Source organism: Neolamprologus multifasciatus, chromosome 11, assembly GCF_963576455.1.
Source record: "Neolamprologus multifasciatus chromosome 11, fNeoMul1.2, whole genome shotgun sequence".
NCBI lineage: Eukaryota > Metazoa > Chordata > Actinopteri > Cichliformes > Cichlidae > Neolamprologus > Neolamprologus multifasciatus.
In genome coordinates this window covers 33,892,962-33,909,344 of record NC_140449.1, presented here as the reverse complement: position 1 = coordinate 33,909,344, position 16,383 = coordinate 33,892,962, and the positions used below count along the sequence as shown (strand labels likewise).

The following is a 16,383-nucleotide window of genomic DNA, read 5'->3' as shown; positions in this document are numbered from 1 at the left end:
CACGGGTTCAGGGCAGGGGTGAAATGGTCACGGGCGGAGGCCAGGAAGTTAACCTGTCCGCTAGCGACGCAGCTATCCCATCTCATTTAGAGTTAATGCTTAGCAAAGCTCGGAGCATGACTCATCTGTGGAGTACAAAGTGTGCACAGAGCAGGAAAGCCTTCCAAACAAAGATCAAAAGCAATCAAAAAAGAAATTGCATGTCAGTGTTGGGAAGGGATGTTATTGCTCTGAGAGGCCTGGTGGAACAACCAAATTCCAGCGTGTGCACTTAGGAAAAACGGCCTGAGCCCCTTGCCCCTACATCAGTGAGGGAGCATTACCCTTAAACATACAAATATGATTGTAGGCAAAAGCATTAAAAAAACAAAACATATAAAACGAGCGAGCTCCCCTTGCTATGAAGAAATCCGAGTGAAAACTAAACCAACTAAACCCTTTGGCCAAACACGACATCAATCTAGTGTTCAATAAATATTAGAAGGGGACATTCTTTTCGGAAGAATCTACATTTTAGGAAAATGGGAAGGAAAGCGGTTGCAATTCAGTCTCTTGGAAGAGGATTTTTACAGCCCAATATCCCGCTAGAGGGAAACTGAAAGGAACCGTTTACTAGCTTGTAAAACAGAGCTTTCAAAGGAAGGACACGAAAGGAACCTTAATAAAAAAATTTTCTTAGATTGCAAATCAATTCTGATCATGTGCGTCTTTAATGAACAGTGCAAGTCACCCGTTTTCTTTCCATCGACACCAATCCTCCCTCAGAAAACGTCCCGCTTGCTTATTTAAACTTCTTCACCATCCCCTCCTCTTCACTGTATTGTTTTCCCAAACAGACAAATCAGACCCAAGTGTCCTCGTGTGACTCTCTACCTGTCTCCATTTTCCCTGTCCATCTGTCTGTCTTTCCTATCTGGCTGTTTCCCCCATTTGCCTGGAGGTGAAGGAGGAGGAGGAGGTCAGCGGGAAAGTCTCAGTTAGACTGGCAGCAAGCGCCCTTATTGGATGAGTTTTGGGTGGGCTCAACGGTGATGGGCACTACGTTGGAGGCTGGTGAGAAGTCTGAGTCGCTGCGTCCTGACATCTGCCTCTGTGACACGATGTTGTAGATGGCTGTGATGAGAGAGAGAGAGAGAGAGTGGGGTGAGAGGGAGTAAGTTACGTGTAGATGCCTATAAATCCAGCCAACAGTGGGACATATTGTGATAAGGACAAGCAGCATGGCAAACTGAACAACAACTGCTCTATCCAGACTCCTGGCAGCACTGACGGATTCTTTCCATCCTAAACTGGCATCGTTATGTCATGTGGCAGAATCAAGTCTCAATTTAGGCATTCCCCAAAGCTGCAAGATGCAATGCATTTTATATTAAAATTGCAAGAACTGCGATCTGCTCGTCTGATCCTGCATGCTCATGCTGAGAAGCAGAGAATGCAACCAAGTTTCACAGGCGATATACAAGAAGCGTTCCAACGCACAGCGAGCATCGGTTCTCCTCTTCATCCATCTGCTTCTACTACGCTTCAAAACAGGGCTGTGAGAGTAATCAGATTTTAATTCCAGCTACTAATTTGGCTTTTATGTGTTTAAGTTAACAGATAATTGATTCAGATTTTTTTGTCTGCGTGGGTTCTCTCCAGGTCTTCCATCTTCCTTCCCACAGTCCAAAGACATGCAGGTAGTGGGGTTAGGTTAGTAGGTGAATCCTATTTGTTCATAAGTATGAATGGTTGCCGGTCTTCCTGTGTTAGCCATGTGACAGACTGGTAACTTGTCCAGGGTGCGCCCCACCTCTCGCCTCACGGCTGGGATAGCGACCCTGAATCGGATAAGGGGAAGATGATGGATGAATAGTTTAAACTAGAAATGTTTTGGTGGGGGTGGGTTTCCTAAAGAGCAGTAACAAATCTTTATAGCAGTTCATTTATCCTTTTAAAGGCTCAAGTGGTTTAGTGGTCACCTCACCTTCCTGGTTTTAAACCTTCCTACCACCCAGACTCTTTCTTTGTTGCGTTTATTTGTTCTTCTTGTAGCTAATGTGTATGTTAGCTAGGGTAATCGGCCACAGGTGTGGACGTGGGTGTGAGCGGTTTTCTTGTCACTGCATGAGTGTGAAGGACTAGTGAACTGTCTTTCACCCCGTGACAGCTGGGTTAGGCCGTTTTCATGCTTGTCTCGTGGCGATCCTGTGTTGTGAGGCACAATCTTTGTGGCGCGCCTCTACAATCGTGCAGGTTTTTACCATTATTTTAATGACACTCCTGCAGAGAAGCTCAGAGACACACTGACACACAGAGGGAGATGTTGCAACTCTTTTAAAACCTGAGTTTGTAAAAAAGAACTTTGCAAAAAAAACATTGTCCTCTTTATCAGCATGTGTGACGCGATACTGAGACGCGACGCCTATCGTTTAGGAGGGAGCGGCTTCTTGTGCCTTAACGTGGGCACACATGGCTGAATCTTTGTGACGATGGCACAGAGTGAAGTGACCACTGCAGAGGGTATATTGGCACCTTTAGGCTCTACGGCCAAAAACCTGAATAAGCAGTTAAGAAAAGGCCTCATTTTGGCGTGTCCTTCCTAAACGCTCACTTTGTTCACCGTGAACCAATTTGATGGAAGGGGAATGTTTGGACAAAAAGATCCTTCTTAAAGAAGTTAATGTTGTTTGGCTGCGTGGTCTTTCAGTCTGGTTTCCATATGTGAAGCTATGGAGAGATCATTAATGGTTGCAGCTTTCTTTGTCTGATTATCGAGGGTTTTTAATGTGGTCCATTTTCACCAGTGTGGGACTGAGGTGTTGGTCGGCCGCTGGCTCTCCCCATGCATGTGGATCATGGAGGCAGAGGGCCAGAAGGGAGTGGGCAAGTTTGGATCCAGCTTCCTACAGGATTCACCTCCCATTTTTTCCCCATACATTTGAATTAAAGTATACACAGGCTATATAATAGTTTGTTAGCACGTGGGCCTCTTGTCCCATTGGTACCCAGATATCTCTCTACAGAGGCTGCAAGGGAACAGTGAGTGCTCTTACAACGCGGGCTTACAGTCAAAACTCACTCCCTACCAGATAACCCCCATATCATGTCCCCCTCATTTTCATTTCCAAGGAAAACTCGTGCAAAAAGTCCCACGCTTTTAAAGTTCAATGAATGTAAGACATTTGTTTAATTTATGAATCACCGTGTTGAATAATCACAATGACAATTATTGACCAAAAGCATCATAGTTATGGTTTCTGAACACAATCAATCAAGCCTACGTGAAAATATTTCAACTAAACATTGACTTGGATGTCACTGGAGTGGTCAGGACTTGTGCAAACACCTCTGGCTCGCTGTTGCATACTCCCTCTTTAACTAAACTGCACCCAGATGTGGAACAAAATGGTCCTGAAATAAAAACTGCCTATGAAGCAAGAACATTTAAAGCAAGCACTGATTACTACGAACCATACACAGCCCCAGCTGCAGTGCATGTACACATGATGACCCAAGAACTATCCTCTGCTACATGAGCGATGACTTCTTTGCTCCAGTGGGTCTAAACTTCAGTTCTTACTAGCTTGCTGATGCACAGTTACCAATGTTACCTAAATGGGGCTTGTTGGTTTGAAGTTTACGTGAACTAGAAATTACCGATAAAGCGGAAGAAAGGCTCAAACTGCCTGAGCAGAGTAAGAATACAAAGTGGAAGAGGCGCATACTTGCAGGCTGATAGCCCTTGGGGCAATTCAAGTGGAAGCACCACTCACTGTTGGATTGTCCCTTTAGGCACTCCAGGGGTTGACTGAGTCACAACAATTGCTGTTTTTCTCCATGTTATCCAATCTTACACTTGTTAGTGTAGCCATATGCCTCCTAGGGAAACGGCTCATAGACATTCACTTAGGGAAACATTTGCAAACCCACATCACATTTTCTTTCTTGAACAAGTTGTAGATGCATCTGGTAAGGCGCATTTGTGCCATCTCTCAGGACCGACTGGTCTTTCAGTGTCGCAATTATTCCTGTTTTTGACCTTAAAAAACGATCAAGGTGGTCTTTCTGCACACAGGCGTGGATGCCGAGGACTGATTAGATGGATTTTGCTGCCATCTAGTGGCAAAGGTAAGGTATTGTTAGATAAATTCAAAGACGAGAATATTTACGTATATTCCCGTATATTGCATACAAAAACTTTTATTAAACGGTGCTTCTCTTAAGTACCAGAACACATTTCGATATGAGGTAAATGCAGTAAAAAATAACCACAAACGTGACACTCACCTGTGAGGATCGTCTGGAAAGCCAGCTCCACGTTAGACGAGTCTAACGCTGACGTTTCCAGGAAAGACAAGCCGTGCTTCTCTGGAAAACAAACATGCACAAAAGATTAATTAGTGTTAAAGGCCAACACCATTCTAGCTTCAACATCGTCACTGAGGTTTATTTTACTGGGGCTGATTTTTCCCCTGCATTATGTTCTCACTCCAGTTCTTTCAGCCACTTCCTGTTTGACGGCTCACGTCGTAGTTTGATGTTTTTGATCAGATTTATTAGTTGACGAATATTAATTTGCTATTTTATCCAACATTTGGTGATACATAGAATACGTCAGATAAATTCTGTAACTGTAATCCAGCTCGTCTACGACACAAATCTGCGTTCTGTGCGTGAGCACACGGTACATTCAGTACTTTCCAAGTCTTCCAGTTTTCCTTCCAGTTAAGAACAGAGGGTGCTGAATGTTGTACATGTGGTAAAATATTAGCCTCTATAAATAAGTTGAGTTTACATTATAAAAAGTGAAATGAATTATGTCAGCTAACATGCAAAGTGGTTTACTGGGTAAATCAACTGCCAATCTGATCAGCTACAGATATAAAACACATAGTTAAATAATAATAAGAGGCAGCCTAGTCTGTGCGTTGTCTTCTTTTGAGAGAAGCCTTTACTATCACACTTTGCATACATGTGTAAACCACATGGTCTTTATGTAAACGAGGCATCATAAATTAGGTCAGAGTTGTATACAAAAGTAGCAGCGCTGACTGTTAAACCTCTCACAGCAACAATCACACCCTTTATGTGACTACAGACAGGAACAGGATTAGTGTCTTCAGTGAAAGCAGCAGCACAGGTTAAAAAAAAAGCATCAAGTTCAAGTTCAGAAGTAAAGAAACCTCCAGCTGTTGAAAACCAATCAGCATGTCAAAGGAAACAGAAGCCTTTACATTTTCAGAGTTAACAAATTCTTTTCGTGTTCTTTCATTAAGTACTTAAACACATCAAGTAAAATAATTTACGGCATCACAAGCATCGCAGACATGGGCAAAAATAAACGTGTGCACTGAAAGGCAAAGCGCGTTAAAAAAGAAGAAGAAAACAAACAGTGTAAACAGAACTGAAATAAAACCTCTGACAGATGTAAAAATATTAACGTCAGGAACACAGACGGCATGTTGAAAAGTACTTAAGGACCCAATTAAAGCAGCTAGAGATCACTTCATCCCATGCATTCATTATCGCAGCTTTAACCTGATAATAATCTAATGAGGCCGTGTCCTAGAACCTCACAAATCAATACAGCACACATGCTCTGTGCACACAAGGTGTAACATTTCCCCACACAAACACTTCACTTGTGCAGCCTGCCATTTATTAACGACCTCCTAGAAATACTGGAAATGTATTTTTAGCAGCATTATTCAATTACCAGTGGACAAACCTCTCACTCTTATTTTGAAAGTGCAGACACCTGAAGAGACATAGCTCACTGACTGGTGGAAGAGATGATATCATTGAGCTGCTTCCCCCAGACAGGATCCTGAGTAAAGTGCCAACAATGCAGATTCTCCTCAACTTTACATTAGAAAAAATATATTTAAACCCTGCTACAAAACACTTTTACCCCCTATGGACAGTCCCCTTCATAACAACTGTATGATGGGTGAACTTAGGTGGAGTTACCACCTAGACTGAGAGGTGTCCTGACACATGGAGCTGAAGCTGATCTGTGAACATCCTGTGGATTTCAGCTGCTTACAGACAACTTCTGCAAACAGAATCTGTGAGAAACACCGCAGCGCTGTTACAGCTACGTTACCTGCAAAGGCCTTGGCCTCGTCCGTGGGCACCGCTCTCAGGTGGCGAAGATCACTCTTGTTACCCACTAGCATGATAACTATGTTGCTGTCTGCGTGGTCCTGCAGCTCCTTCAGCCAGCGCTCTGCGTTTTCGTACGTCAGGTGCTTGGCAATGTCATAAACCAACAGAGCTCCGACGGCTCCACGGTAGTACCTGGACAACATGAGATCAGAGACAAGTTAGAAACTCGGGGCGCTACTCGCTGTCGCAGCAGCCTGTAGCTATCAGGATTCACCGTGTGTGTCACACTGACTCAGCCAGCTCTGAACAAAGAAATAAGCTGTGAAGCTACAGCGACTGCAAACAAAGCCCATAATGCAAATGAGCACTGACTTCTTGTTTTAAAAGACTCAGTGCGCTCGATTCCTCACAGCCTGTGGGGTCTTCACAAAGTTCATGCTGGTAAAGAGCGCAGCATCAAGGAAGATAACTTAAAAAACCCACTAGGAACAGAGATGACGAGCTAAAGGCTTCCTGTCTGAAGGCAAACAAAGGTAAATTTTGGAGTTTTGATTACTTCTGATAATCACTTTCTAGCCATTTTAAAATTGATAAACGGACTAAACAGAATTCATGGACGGCCCTGATAACACACTCGTAATGCAGTCCAGTGTCATGCAGCTGTAGATGATGGTTTTGAGAAAGAAAGTTCAGTCACAAGTTAAAACGAGGTTTATATTCTAGTAGGGGTGGGGGAAAGAATCGATACTGTGTAGTATGGTGATATTTTGTTTGCTAATAATGTATCGATACAGGGACAGCAGAAATCGATATTTTGTTACAAAAAAGGTTTTTGTGCTCTGACTTCAGAGCATGTTGATCCTTTTTCTGAGCAAGAATCCTGACATTCCTTCACTGTCCAAATGTGTTTAACTTTTAACAGCAATAAACATGACAGTTTACTTATTTTAATTTAAGACATGTTTTATTTTAATTAAGTTTAAAACTTTTTTATTTAATGGAAAATTCTATTTTGTTTTAATTTACTTTCAAATTCTTCAGTTGCTGAAGGGGCTGCATAGTTTTCATAAACTGCATAGTTCAGAATAGCTATAATTGTACCAGATGGTTGTTCAGTTAAGTTGGACTAGACTGTAATACAAACCGTTCAGTTTGTCAACAATCAAACTGAAATGAGAGAAAGACTGAGTGTGAGACTTTGATATTAGAGAAAATGATGATTGATAAAGTTTACCTTTATGTACAGAATCTGAATATCGCAAAATATTTTTAAAAATTGCAATAATATCGTATCGTGCGTTAAGTATTGTGATAATATCGTATCGTGGGATGTATGGTGATTCCCACCTCTATATTCTAGAGCCCAGCCCTGAATTTCTAATGAGGCAAGAAACACTCTTGTCACCATCTCTTTACGAATGTTCAGGATTTTGAGAATGTTATTAAAAAAAGAAAAAAGAAAAAGTTAAACCTACTTACTTACTACTTTACTTTTTATATTTGGGTTCAATGTCCTTCCATGGGCTCAACCGCTGCTATATTCTTATTTAAAAGGCTATTCTTGATCTGCTCCCGTCTCTCTTACTCTCCTACAGCCATCGAAAGTATGAGAAGTTGTGATCTTTGGTCCTAAGAATTATTCACTCTGTCTTTACAGACTTTGAGCTCTGTAGCTTGTAATTTAGAAGAAAAAAAACTGGAAGTAGCAGTAAAATTAAATAAATTTTAGGGAACTACTACAGATTCGCTGCATCACGCTTTCTTGTGCACATGCATTTGCGTGTGCACTCATGTGTATAATTACTTTGTCTGACTTTGTGTGTCTAGGACACACCCTGCATCAAGCCCAAAATATTAAGGCACACCTGTAGTAACATCTGCCCAAAATAGCCTTCACATCACCTGACATGCTCTCAGATTATCATAACACAAAAGCACTTTTTAAAGCCTATTCGCAGCATCTGGACAAAGCATGAACATGCGATTGTTTCTGGACTGCTGCGGTTATTCAGTGAGGTTTCCCCACACTCCTGTACCGTGCACCTCGTCTCTGTCGCCTTCTCAGACCAATAAAATAAATCAACCCTTCAGTTATAACTTAAGTTATAAGTTTTGTGCAGTTGTTTATTGCAATAATAAACTACAGGTGTCACAAAATGCTACAGCACATTTAGACGCGTCTCAGGACACACCCTTTGGGAGACACTGGTCTAATTAACCACTTGCTGTGAAGAGATCATGTTTTCCTAGTTAAAAGGAAGGAAACATTTAAAAAAGCCCTTTTTCTTTCCTGTGCAACATAATTCTATATGATTCTTCTAACTGACGCATGTGGACCTGTGTGTGTACAGGTAAAAAGAAAAGGTTTTTACTTGTGTGAAGTGTGCATCTCTGCATGCGTGTGTGATGAACTCACGCTGAAGTGATAGCCCGGTATCGCTCCTGTCCAGCTGTGTCCCAAATCTGAGCCTTTACGGTCTTTCCCTCCACTTGGATGCTACGTGTGGCAAACTCCACACCAATGGTGCTCTTGCTCTCCAGGTTGAACTCATTTCGGGTGAAGCGGGACAGCAGGTTACTCTTCCCTACGCCCGAATCTCCAATCAGCACCACTGCAGGGAAATAAAGAACAAGAGGAACAGTCAGCAGAGTCACAACGTGCACTGTTAAGTCTGCCTGCAGGGGGTTGTTTGTGCTCGTCTTAATGCTACAGTAAAAAATGCATAAGGAAAATAAACTACACTACTCTATAATTGGATATTAGGTGGGCGTGTTTTAGCACCACAGCTCACTTCATGGCTGCAGCTGGAAAAGCAAAAGTTCAGAAGGCCAACAGTCCATTATGCCATAAAGACGTTAAATTGAACAAGATGGGGTGATTCTTTTTCATTTCTTAATTACATTTGATCCTCATTTCTGTTAGATGGCCTTCCTCGCCAGTGACGCACATGTGTGGCTCCCAGCCAAAGCACAGCAGAAACTCTGGGGACTCCCACTGAGTATACACAATATCAGAACCACCTGCTCTTTTCAGGAAATACACGCAGGCTGAGCACAGAGATCCTGGTGAAACCGCTGACGTGCACTCATCAAATACAAGTCAGGCAGAGCAGCATTAGACTGAAGGGCAGAAGAACATTTTTAAACATACAGAGCTGAAACATGCGTTACAGCACATATGTGTTGCATTCACTGTATCAGTAAGCTGTCCTGATCGTCTTTAATAGTATTACTGCAAAGTAAGTGTTTAGACATAAGTAGGGCTGCCACAAACGATTATTTTGATAGTCGACTAGTCACCGATTAGTCGACTAATCAGATCATCATCCATTGGACATAAAACGTACAGCTTATTGCACCAGCAGCATCTGCTCTTACATAACTATCATTAGCTTACAGCTTTAAGTGTTTAAGGTATGTGCTAACTAAAAATAAAGACAAGATGATAGTTTATTAAATTTTAATGAAATTTGCAGATTTTTCTTTGAAGTTTCATAAACTCCTTGCTATCTAAAATATAACAGGACACTGGAGTATATTCTTGAGCATCTCACACTTCTGATAATCAGTTAGCTTGAGGTTTATTCAGCTGTGTAAAAACTATAACTTTGATCTCAGCCAAGCCGATTTACTCAGGAACAAATAAAATACTAAAAAAGCCAAATAATAACATTTTTAAGTTATCTAAGTGACTTATATCATGTTTAACCTGAGTAGCGAAAGACGGAGGTGGGTTTGAAAAAGATTTGCAGGGAGTCCGGTGTTCTCACGGCTCTAGTTAGCCTAGCCCCCGGCTAGCTATCGAGCTAGTGGGTAACAGACGCCTCTGAAAACGTCGGAGCGCTTTTGAAAATATGTGGTGTCTTGATAAACTGAGCAGATATTTGAGGTTTACACAGCTACATTCTCGCCTGAAAACATGTTAAACGTTTATTTTGTGACCCAGAAAGAATAATAAGAGTAATATTAAAACTAACTAGCTGCCGCCATTGTTGGAAACTGAGCAGGGCCGCGCTATGAATTCTGGGACAGAGCTACTTCTTCTTCTTCGGGGTTTAACGGCAGCTGGCATCCTTGTACATCCAGTGCTGCCATCTTCTGTTTCAGTCCGTTATTACACTCTTAAATCCTACTACTTATTCCTGCATCTTTTGGGATCTTACAAAGCTTCAAACGACGCGTCGACTATTAAATCAGTCGTCGACGATTTTGATAGTCGACGTAATCGTGACTAGTCGACTAATCGTGGCAGCCCTAGACATAAGAGATGTAGAACAAATTTTGGTGGCTGGTGCATCGTAAATAGATGAACAAAAAGATGGGTACATAACAACAGAAGTTAAACTGACAATTACAACACATAACAAAAGCAAAGAAATGAGCCACTTAAGACAAGAAAGTAGGTTTTCTGTCCTTTACCTTCCCCTCTGTGTCACTGAGCCTTGAAGACGGTGCAATAATATCCCAAATAAACTAATGGACACAGCGTGAACACTACAAAACCCAAACATTGACAAATCAAATCTGTGCCATCTGTGAAACTATAAATGGAAGAACGAAACCTCTTCACCGAGCCAACTTATGACTGAAAATACGAAAATCTTCATACTAATATACAAGATAAGATCAGAGTCAAAGGAAACATTTACGATATATGATTTGATGTTTCAATTTAATGGCTTTGTTTCTTTTTAAAGTGTATTTTTGGCAAATGGCTTCTTGAGGCCCACCTGCAGTACCTTCACTGCCCATCCGTTGGGAATCGCTGCTCAAGTCAAACATTATAAACTACAATTAAAGCAAAACTGTCGAACCTAAAGAGTTGAATCTTAAAGTCAGCTGAACACCTTTCCAACATTCATTCATCTCCTCTTCTCTTTTTCAAGGTGAAGCTGAAAGTGAAGCTTTCCTCTGTCTGTGTTGTAGAGGTGACAGCAGAGACAGGAGCGCTTGCAGATAATCTATCAGAATCTCCCACAGTGGTCCTTTCTCACATGCCGCACACATCAGTAGACAGTAGAGTGTGCAGAAGGCACCACACATGATAACTGCACCACAATATCTGCTCTACTACTCGCACATCTGAGACTTTGTACTAGCGAGCTGGCAGGTCATAGAGTGGTTAATGTCAGATCCAGCACAGTCTTATGCATCGGTCTCTGGTGATATCTAGAAAAGTTCAGAAGTGGTGCAGTGCAGGTGTGAAAACTGCTTTTAATTTCAATGTCTCGTTGGAGAAAATTAGGAACTGAAAACAAGCGAGTCTCAGTCCTCTCAGGCGGCGTCTTAATGATGTGTTTACACCAAACAAGAACACGAACGGAGGCAAACCAACAAAAGTTAAAAAAAAATGCTTCATGCTGCACACGAAAGCCAAATCAAAATTGTAGAAGATGTTGGTGAAAAGTGAAAATCTACTGTAACTCCACCCCAGCTACTGGCAGTGCTCTCCTCCTCCTCTTGTTGGCTGTTACGGGTAAATATTTGATCGTCTCCAAAAACCCTCCAGTGACTGTACTTGTGTGAATAACAGAAGGCTTCATGTTTGGTGTGAACACACCATTCGGGACACCCTCCCTGTGACATCATGAAGAGTGAAGAGAAACTGAGCGACTTACAGTGACAGACACGTGACAGAAAATAGAGAAAAGCATATTAGATCAACTTTCCCACTAAACAGGGTTTCATTTATACTTAAAAAAAAGTGGAACCAGGCATTAACAGGATGTTTGTTTGTTTGTCACTTCCACATTTGTCAGGTGCGTCACTCTGTCAAAAGGAACCTACCACCCCAGCTCGCCGCTCCTACTCTTAGGTAACAGGAACTAGTTTGGAAAGTTCAAACTGCAATAACCAATCAACCGCTGCATCTGCACTCGCATTTAAGCAATGCTGTCCTTTCAAAAATAAAACCGTGTATTCAAGTTTTACCAGCACGTGACAGGTAGAAGTAGAAACAGCTCCATGTTTTCCTGCCTGAGTTAGATACTCGGGAATAATGAACATTTTGGAAGCACACAAGGACTATGCATCAGAACAGTGCAGGCAAAAAAAAAAAAAAAAAGATGACGGTGTTACTCCATTTTGTCTTGCACAAAGGATCTTGGGCGGAGGACAAGAAATCATTATGCAACCTTTTCAAGGCCTCTCTCTGCCAACAGACAGGTAATTCCATGGCTGCGTTACACACCCATTCACTCACCTATTGTTGAGCTCAAATTCCTCCAAAAAAAGATATGACAGCCGCCTATTATCCTGTACAATCCTGCACCCAGTACATGTGGGAGTGAAGCACGACGCTAAAATAATACTGAGAACCTGAGTCTGTCTGTTCAGAGAGATTAATGAATGTAATGATATCCCCTCGAGTGCCAATACACAGAATAAAATGACTTTTATTAGGATTGCCAGGATTGTTCTTGCCATAAAATGATAGTATTAAAAATACTTCTTTATTTCTTTTATGTTGTTGTTGTTTTTTTTTTAACAGAAGTTAATTTATTGTTTTTAAATGCCTGGAAATATGAAAGAAAGGCAAACATTTATGATAACAGACCCCAAACTTAACCTTAACATATAAGTGAACTAGTCCTGCTTAGATTATCATACACGAAGTTAATGTAGCGTTTAATGCTGAAGGCTAGCAGGATAATTGCTTTTTTCATCAGTATTTTTAAGAAATCAGTGGATGATAAGAAAAAGAGAGAATACATATGAAACGTGAAGATGTGACGTAGCACGAGGTGCAAAGAAAACCCAGAATTCAGACTCATACATGTCAAAATGTCTGTGAAAGGATGAGGTGCAGCAGGACAGCAGGACGACTTCCTGTGCCGACGTCTCCGTCACTATGACAATGCTCATGTGACTCACTGCGAGCTCACCCAACCTGACTCGCGCTGTCCAGCAACAAGGTGCAACAGGAGCTTGTAAGGGGAAGAAAAAAAAAAGCAGTGCAGTAAAAACTGGTTTAAGTGGCGGCTGATAAACTTATCAGTGTTCCCACACTGCTGCTCATTATTCAGATAAATTTGGTCACCAAAAACCGCGACTACTCTATCTGAGGAGGGTGAGTCAGCCCGCAAGTCTTTGCTTCCCCGTCCTTGACGAAAGGTTTCTCCGAGGCCCACTCGTGCAGGTATTTCCAGTTCGACAACACGTGCACGGTTGGTCTTCTATATTTAAATAAGCCTGCGAGTGCGTCGTTTATCACGGGCGATGATAAGACAACTTTAAACAATTGGTTCCAGTTACAATGCATTTGGTGACACGATCTACGAAAGTGTATACGCTTACAGTTTTATAAGCTGCGAGTACTTTTAACTCTTCACGCCTTTTAACAGCTCTGCTGGCATTTAAAGCAAGAAATCAAATCTAAAAATGTGACATTTGTGTTGATTTCTTTGTTATGGCCTTCTAAGGTTATTTAATATTTATTTAATGTTTAAAATCCTATGAATAGCAGCATGAGCACACATGCAGGAAGTGAAGGCCACGCCAATAAAACAGGGGTCATATTTCCTCCTCTTCCTAGAGGTTGGCAACATTTTGTGCCAATATATACACATATATATGAAAATAAGGATGTGTTGTTGTCTTTCAGACATCTGCAGAGCAGTGACATACACTTTAAATATTATCTGTACACCTGCAGGAAATACAGGATCAGCATTTCCTGCTCATCCTTGGTGGGGTGGGTAGACATTTTGTTCCAATATACAAAACTAAAATTGTACTCTTTGAAAATTAAACGGTCTTGTCTGTCTCAGTCATGTCCTCTGTGCCTAATTAAGGCTTTCAGAGGTCGGACAGAGCAAAACAAATACAACAAATAAAGCAAAGTAATTTCAAGGTATCCAGGGAGGAACCAGAGCATATTAGCAACTTTTAATGGTCACAGAAAGGGTGTGATTGCCACAGAAAGCGGTTTGGTGAGATTTTTCGAAACTTTGTGTACATTCAGACTCCTCAAGTATTCAGTCCTGACTCTAAGAGACCTCCGAGCCTCATCTTACGATCCCCCTGTTGACCAACGCCGCATCCCAAGACGATTGCATCATAGGCCTGCAAGATGATGACTCCCCGGCAGATGCTGCTTAACGCCATACATGAGAGCTCTGAGCTGCCTCCCATTCTTCCAATACCACGGCCACGAGTGAGGCTATAAGCCCGCTTTATAACTTGGGTTATAACTAAAAGCACTCGAAGTTACAGGTCGATGCAGGCGCCGTCGAGTCGACGTGTGTCTTACGTCTCCTTTCACCTTGTTGTTAGGCACGCCGCTCGGCATCAAATGACAGCCGCTCGCAGGTGACGCGAGCCAAGAGGCTACAGGTTAGCGGCCGCTTACCTTTGAAGAGGTAGTCATACTCGTCTTCTCTGTTGGTCATAGTGTCTCCTCCGCTGTTTCACTCGAAGTCGAACAAACTTCTGGCGTATTCACTTTTACTTCGACAGCGACCCAGCACCCGCTCACGACTCCGACCTCGCGCGACCAGCGGTTAGTTGTCACTCCGACGACAGCGAGGCTCGATTCGTGTCACACATGAATAACTGCGAGCACAACTCCGAGCTCGGAAAGTTTCGCCTCCTCTTCCTCACTCTCTGTCACTTGCCATAACCGAAGCTGTGACGTCACGTCGAGTCAGCAGTCCCGCCCCCCGCTCGCTCCCAATGGTCAATAGCTGCTCGACACCTGTCACGGGCGTTGATGTGATTGGTCCGCTGTGCTGTCGTTCACGATTTAGTTGCCGGTCGTTAACTGGGATGACGTCTGCAGCCCCAAGCCTCAACAGGTAACACCGAGCCTCAGACAAAGGTAACTTTTAAGCAGGCACTGACAGTTGAAGTTTTAGCTTGCAAAAATAACCTTTCTCCCATAGGTATTTAAAATGTTCGTTTAAATAACCAAATCCAGTTCAGTTAAATCCTGTTTAATTTACATCAGCATCTGTCTTCTCAAGATGCCTGTATATATTGTAAGGTTAAAATGCTGTGATACTACAGAAAGAGTTCTAACAGTCATATAATCCCCTATGAGCATTCACTTGGCAATGGTGGGAAGGAAGAAGTCTCTTTTAACAGGAAGAGACCTCCAGCAGAACCAGGCTGAGGGAGGGGCAGCTGTCTGGGTTGATGAGTGAGAAGAAATGAAGGGGGAGCATGGAGAAAGGTTATTACAGTTCACTAAAACACCTGCAACATACACCATGACATTATGAAATCTTAAGCCTCTATACCACTCGACTCTGCTTGATTTAGATCGTTTTCCCATTACATTTTAGTACCAACTCAATCTGTGTGGGGTCATTTGTATGTGACAAAAACACAACAATGGAGGATGTGGAGGTGATGCTCAGTCTATGGCTTTTTTGTTGGTTTTTGTGCGACCATTTCCCTTGTTTGTAGGGTCAAACATGATGGTTTGGACTTGTGTGAAAGAGTCGCTCTCATGACTCATTCAACTCATTCACTGACTGGCCTATCGGAGGCGTGCAGTCTGTAGACGTAACATTTTCGGACTCAGGTTGCTTGGAACCCAAGCCAAGTAGGTGCTAAAAGTCCGTGGTACCAGGTACTAACTCTTAATAAAAATATTTTTAACCCCCCCCAGAAAACTTAGCCGAGTCGAGCTGAGCAGAGCCGAGTAGGTCGTAGTGTAAAAGAGGCATTGGAGAAACTAATTCAGTATTTTTTATATATGGAAGATAATCAAGCCTCATGTTTCAGAGATCCAGTCAGGTACAAATATTGCAATTTGTTCTCTGTATAAGTTATTTGAAAGCTTTACTTGTTAAATACAAATCTACAGATACCTTATATGGTATCATTATTGATAAAACTACAGAAAAGTAACTAAAATAATCTCCAGCTGTAATATTAACATGATATGCTGCATACATTAATATACTTGTGATTAGGTACTATATATCATTCTGCATAATGGAAATTGTTACTGTATGTACGGAGTTTTTGATGCTAAAATGTTCACACAATTAGGCTATTTAAGTAGAATCATGACTTCTGCTTATTCTCAAGTTTTTATGGTCTTTGAAAATACGTTATTTTGCTACTTTGAAAAATGGTTATTCAATAGACAAAAATATTTTTTAACTCTCTTTCATGTAATTCCTTATATATTAGGGTATGGGGCTACTCATAAGACTGAAAGTCACATTTTAAATCTATTTCTACTCAAATATCCTGATTTTATGATGGCCCGTCTGAGACCCCTAATCTAAGAAAGCTCAATCCACTTGCAGACAATGTGGAAACATAGGTGCATGTGTAAGA

General features: G+C 41.8%; 1 protein-coding gene across 1 annotated transcript; it reads right to left on the bottom strand.

Annotated features, from left to right (window-relative positions):
* Window positions 1-670: 670 nt before the first annotated feature.
* Window positions 671-14,732, bottom strand: rab11al (RAB11a, member RAS oncogene family, like). Its single transcript, XM_085177244.1, has 5 exons — window positions 14,441-14,732; window positions 8,507-8,702; window positions 6,089-6,282; window positions 4,270-4,350; window positions 671-1,113 (listed from the first exon to the last, which is right to left on the bottom strand). Exons 1-5 carry the CDS (start codon window positions 14,478-14,480, stop codon window positions 974-976), a joined length of 651 nt encoding a protein of 216 aa, XP_085033370.1. The 5' UTR covers window positions 14,481-14,732; the 3' UTR covers window positions 671-973.
* Between the last annotated feature and the right edge of the window lie 1,651 nt (window positions 14,733-16,383).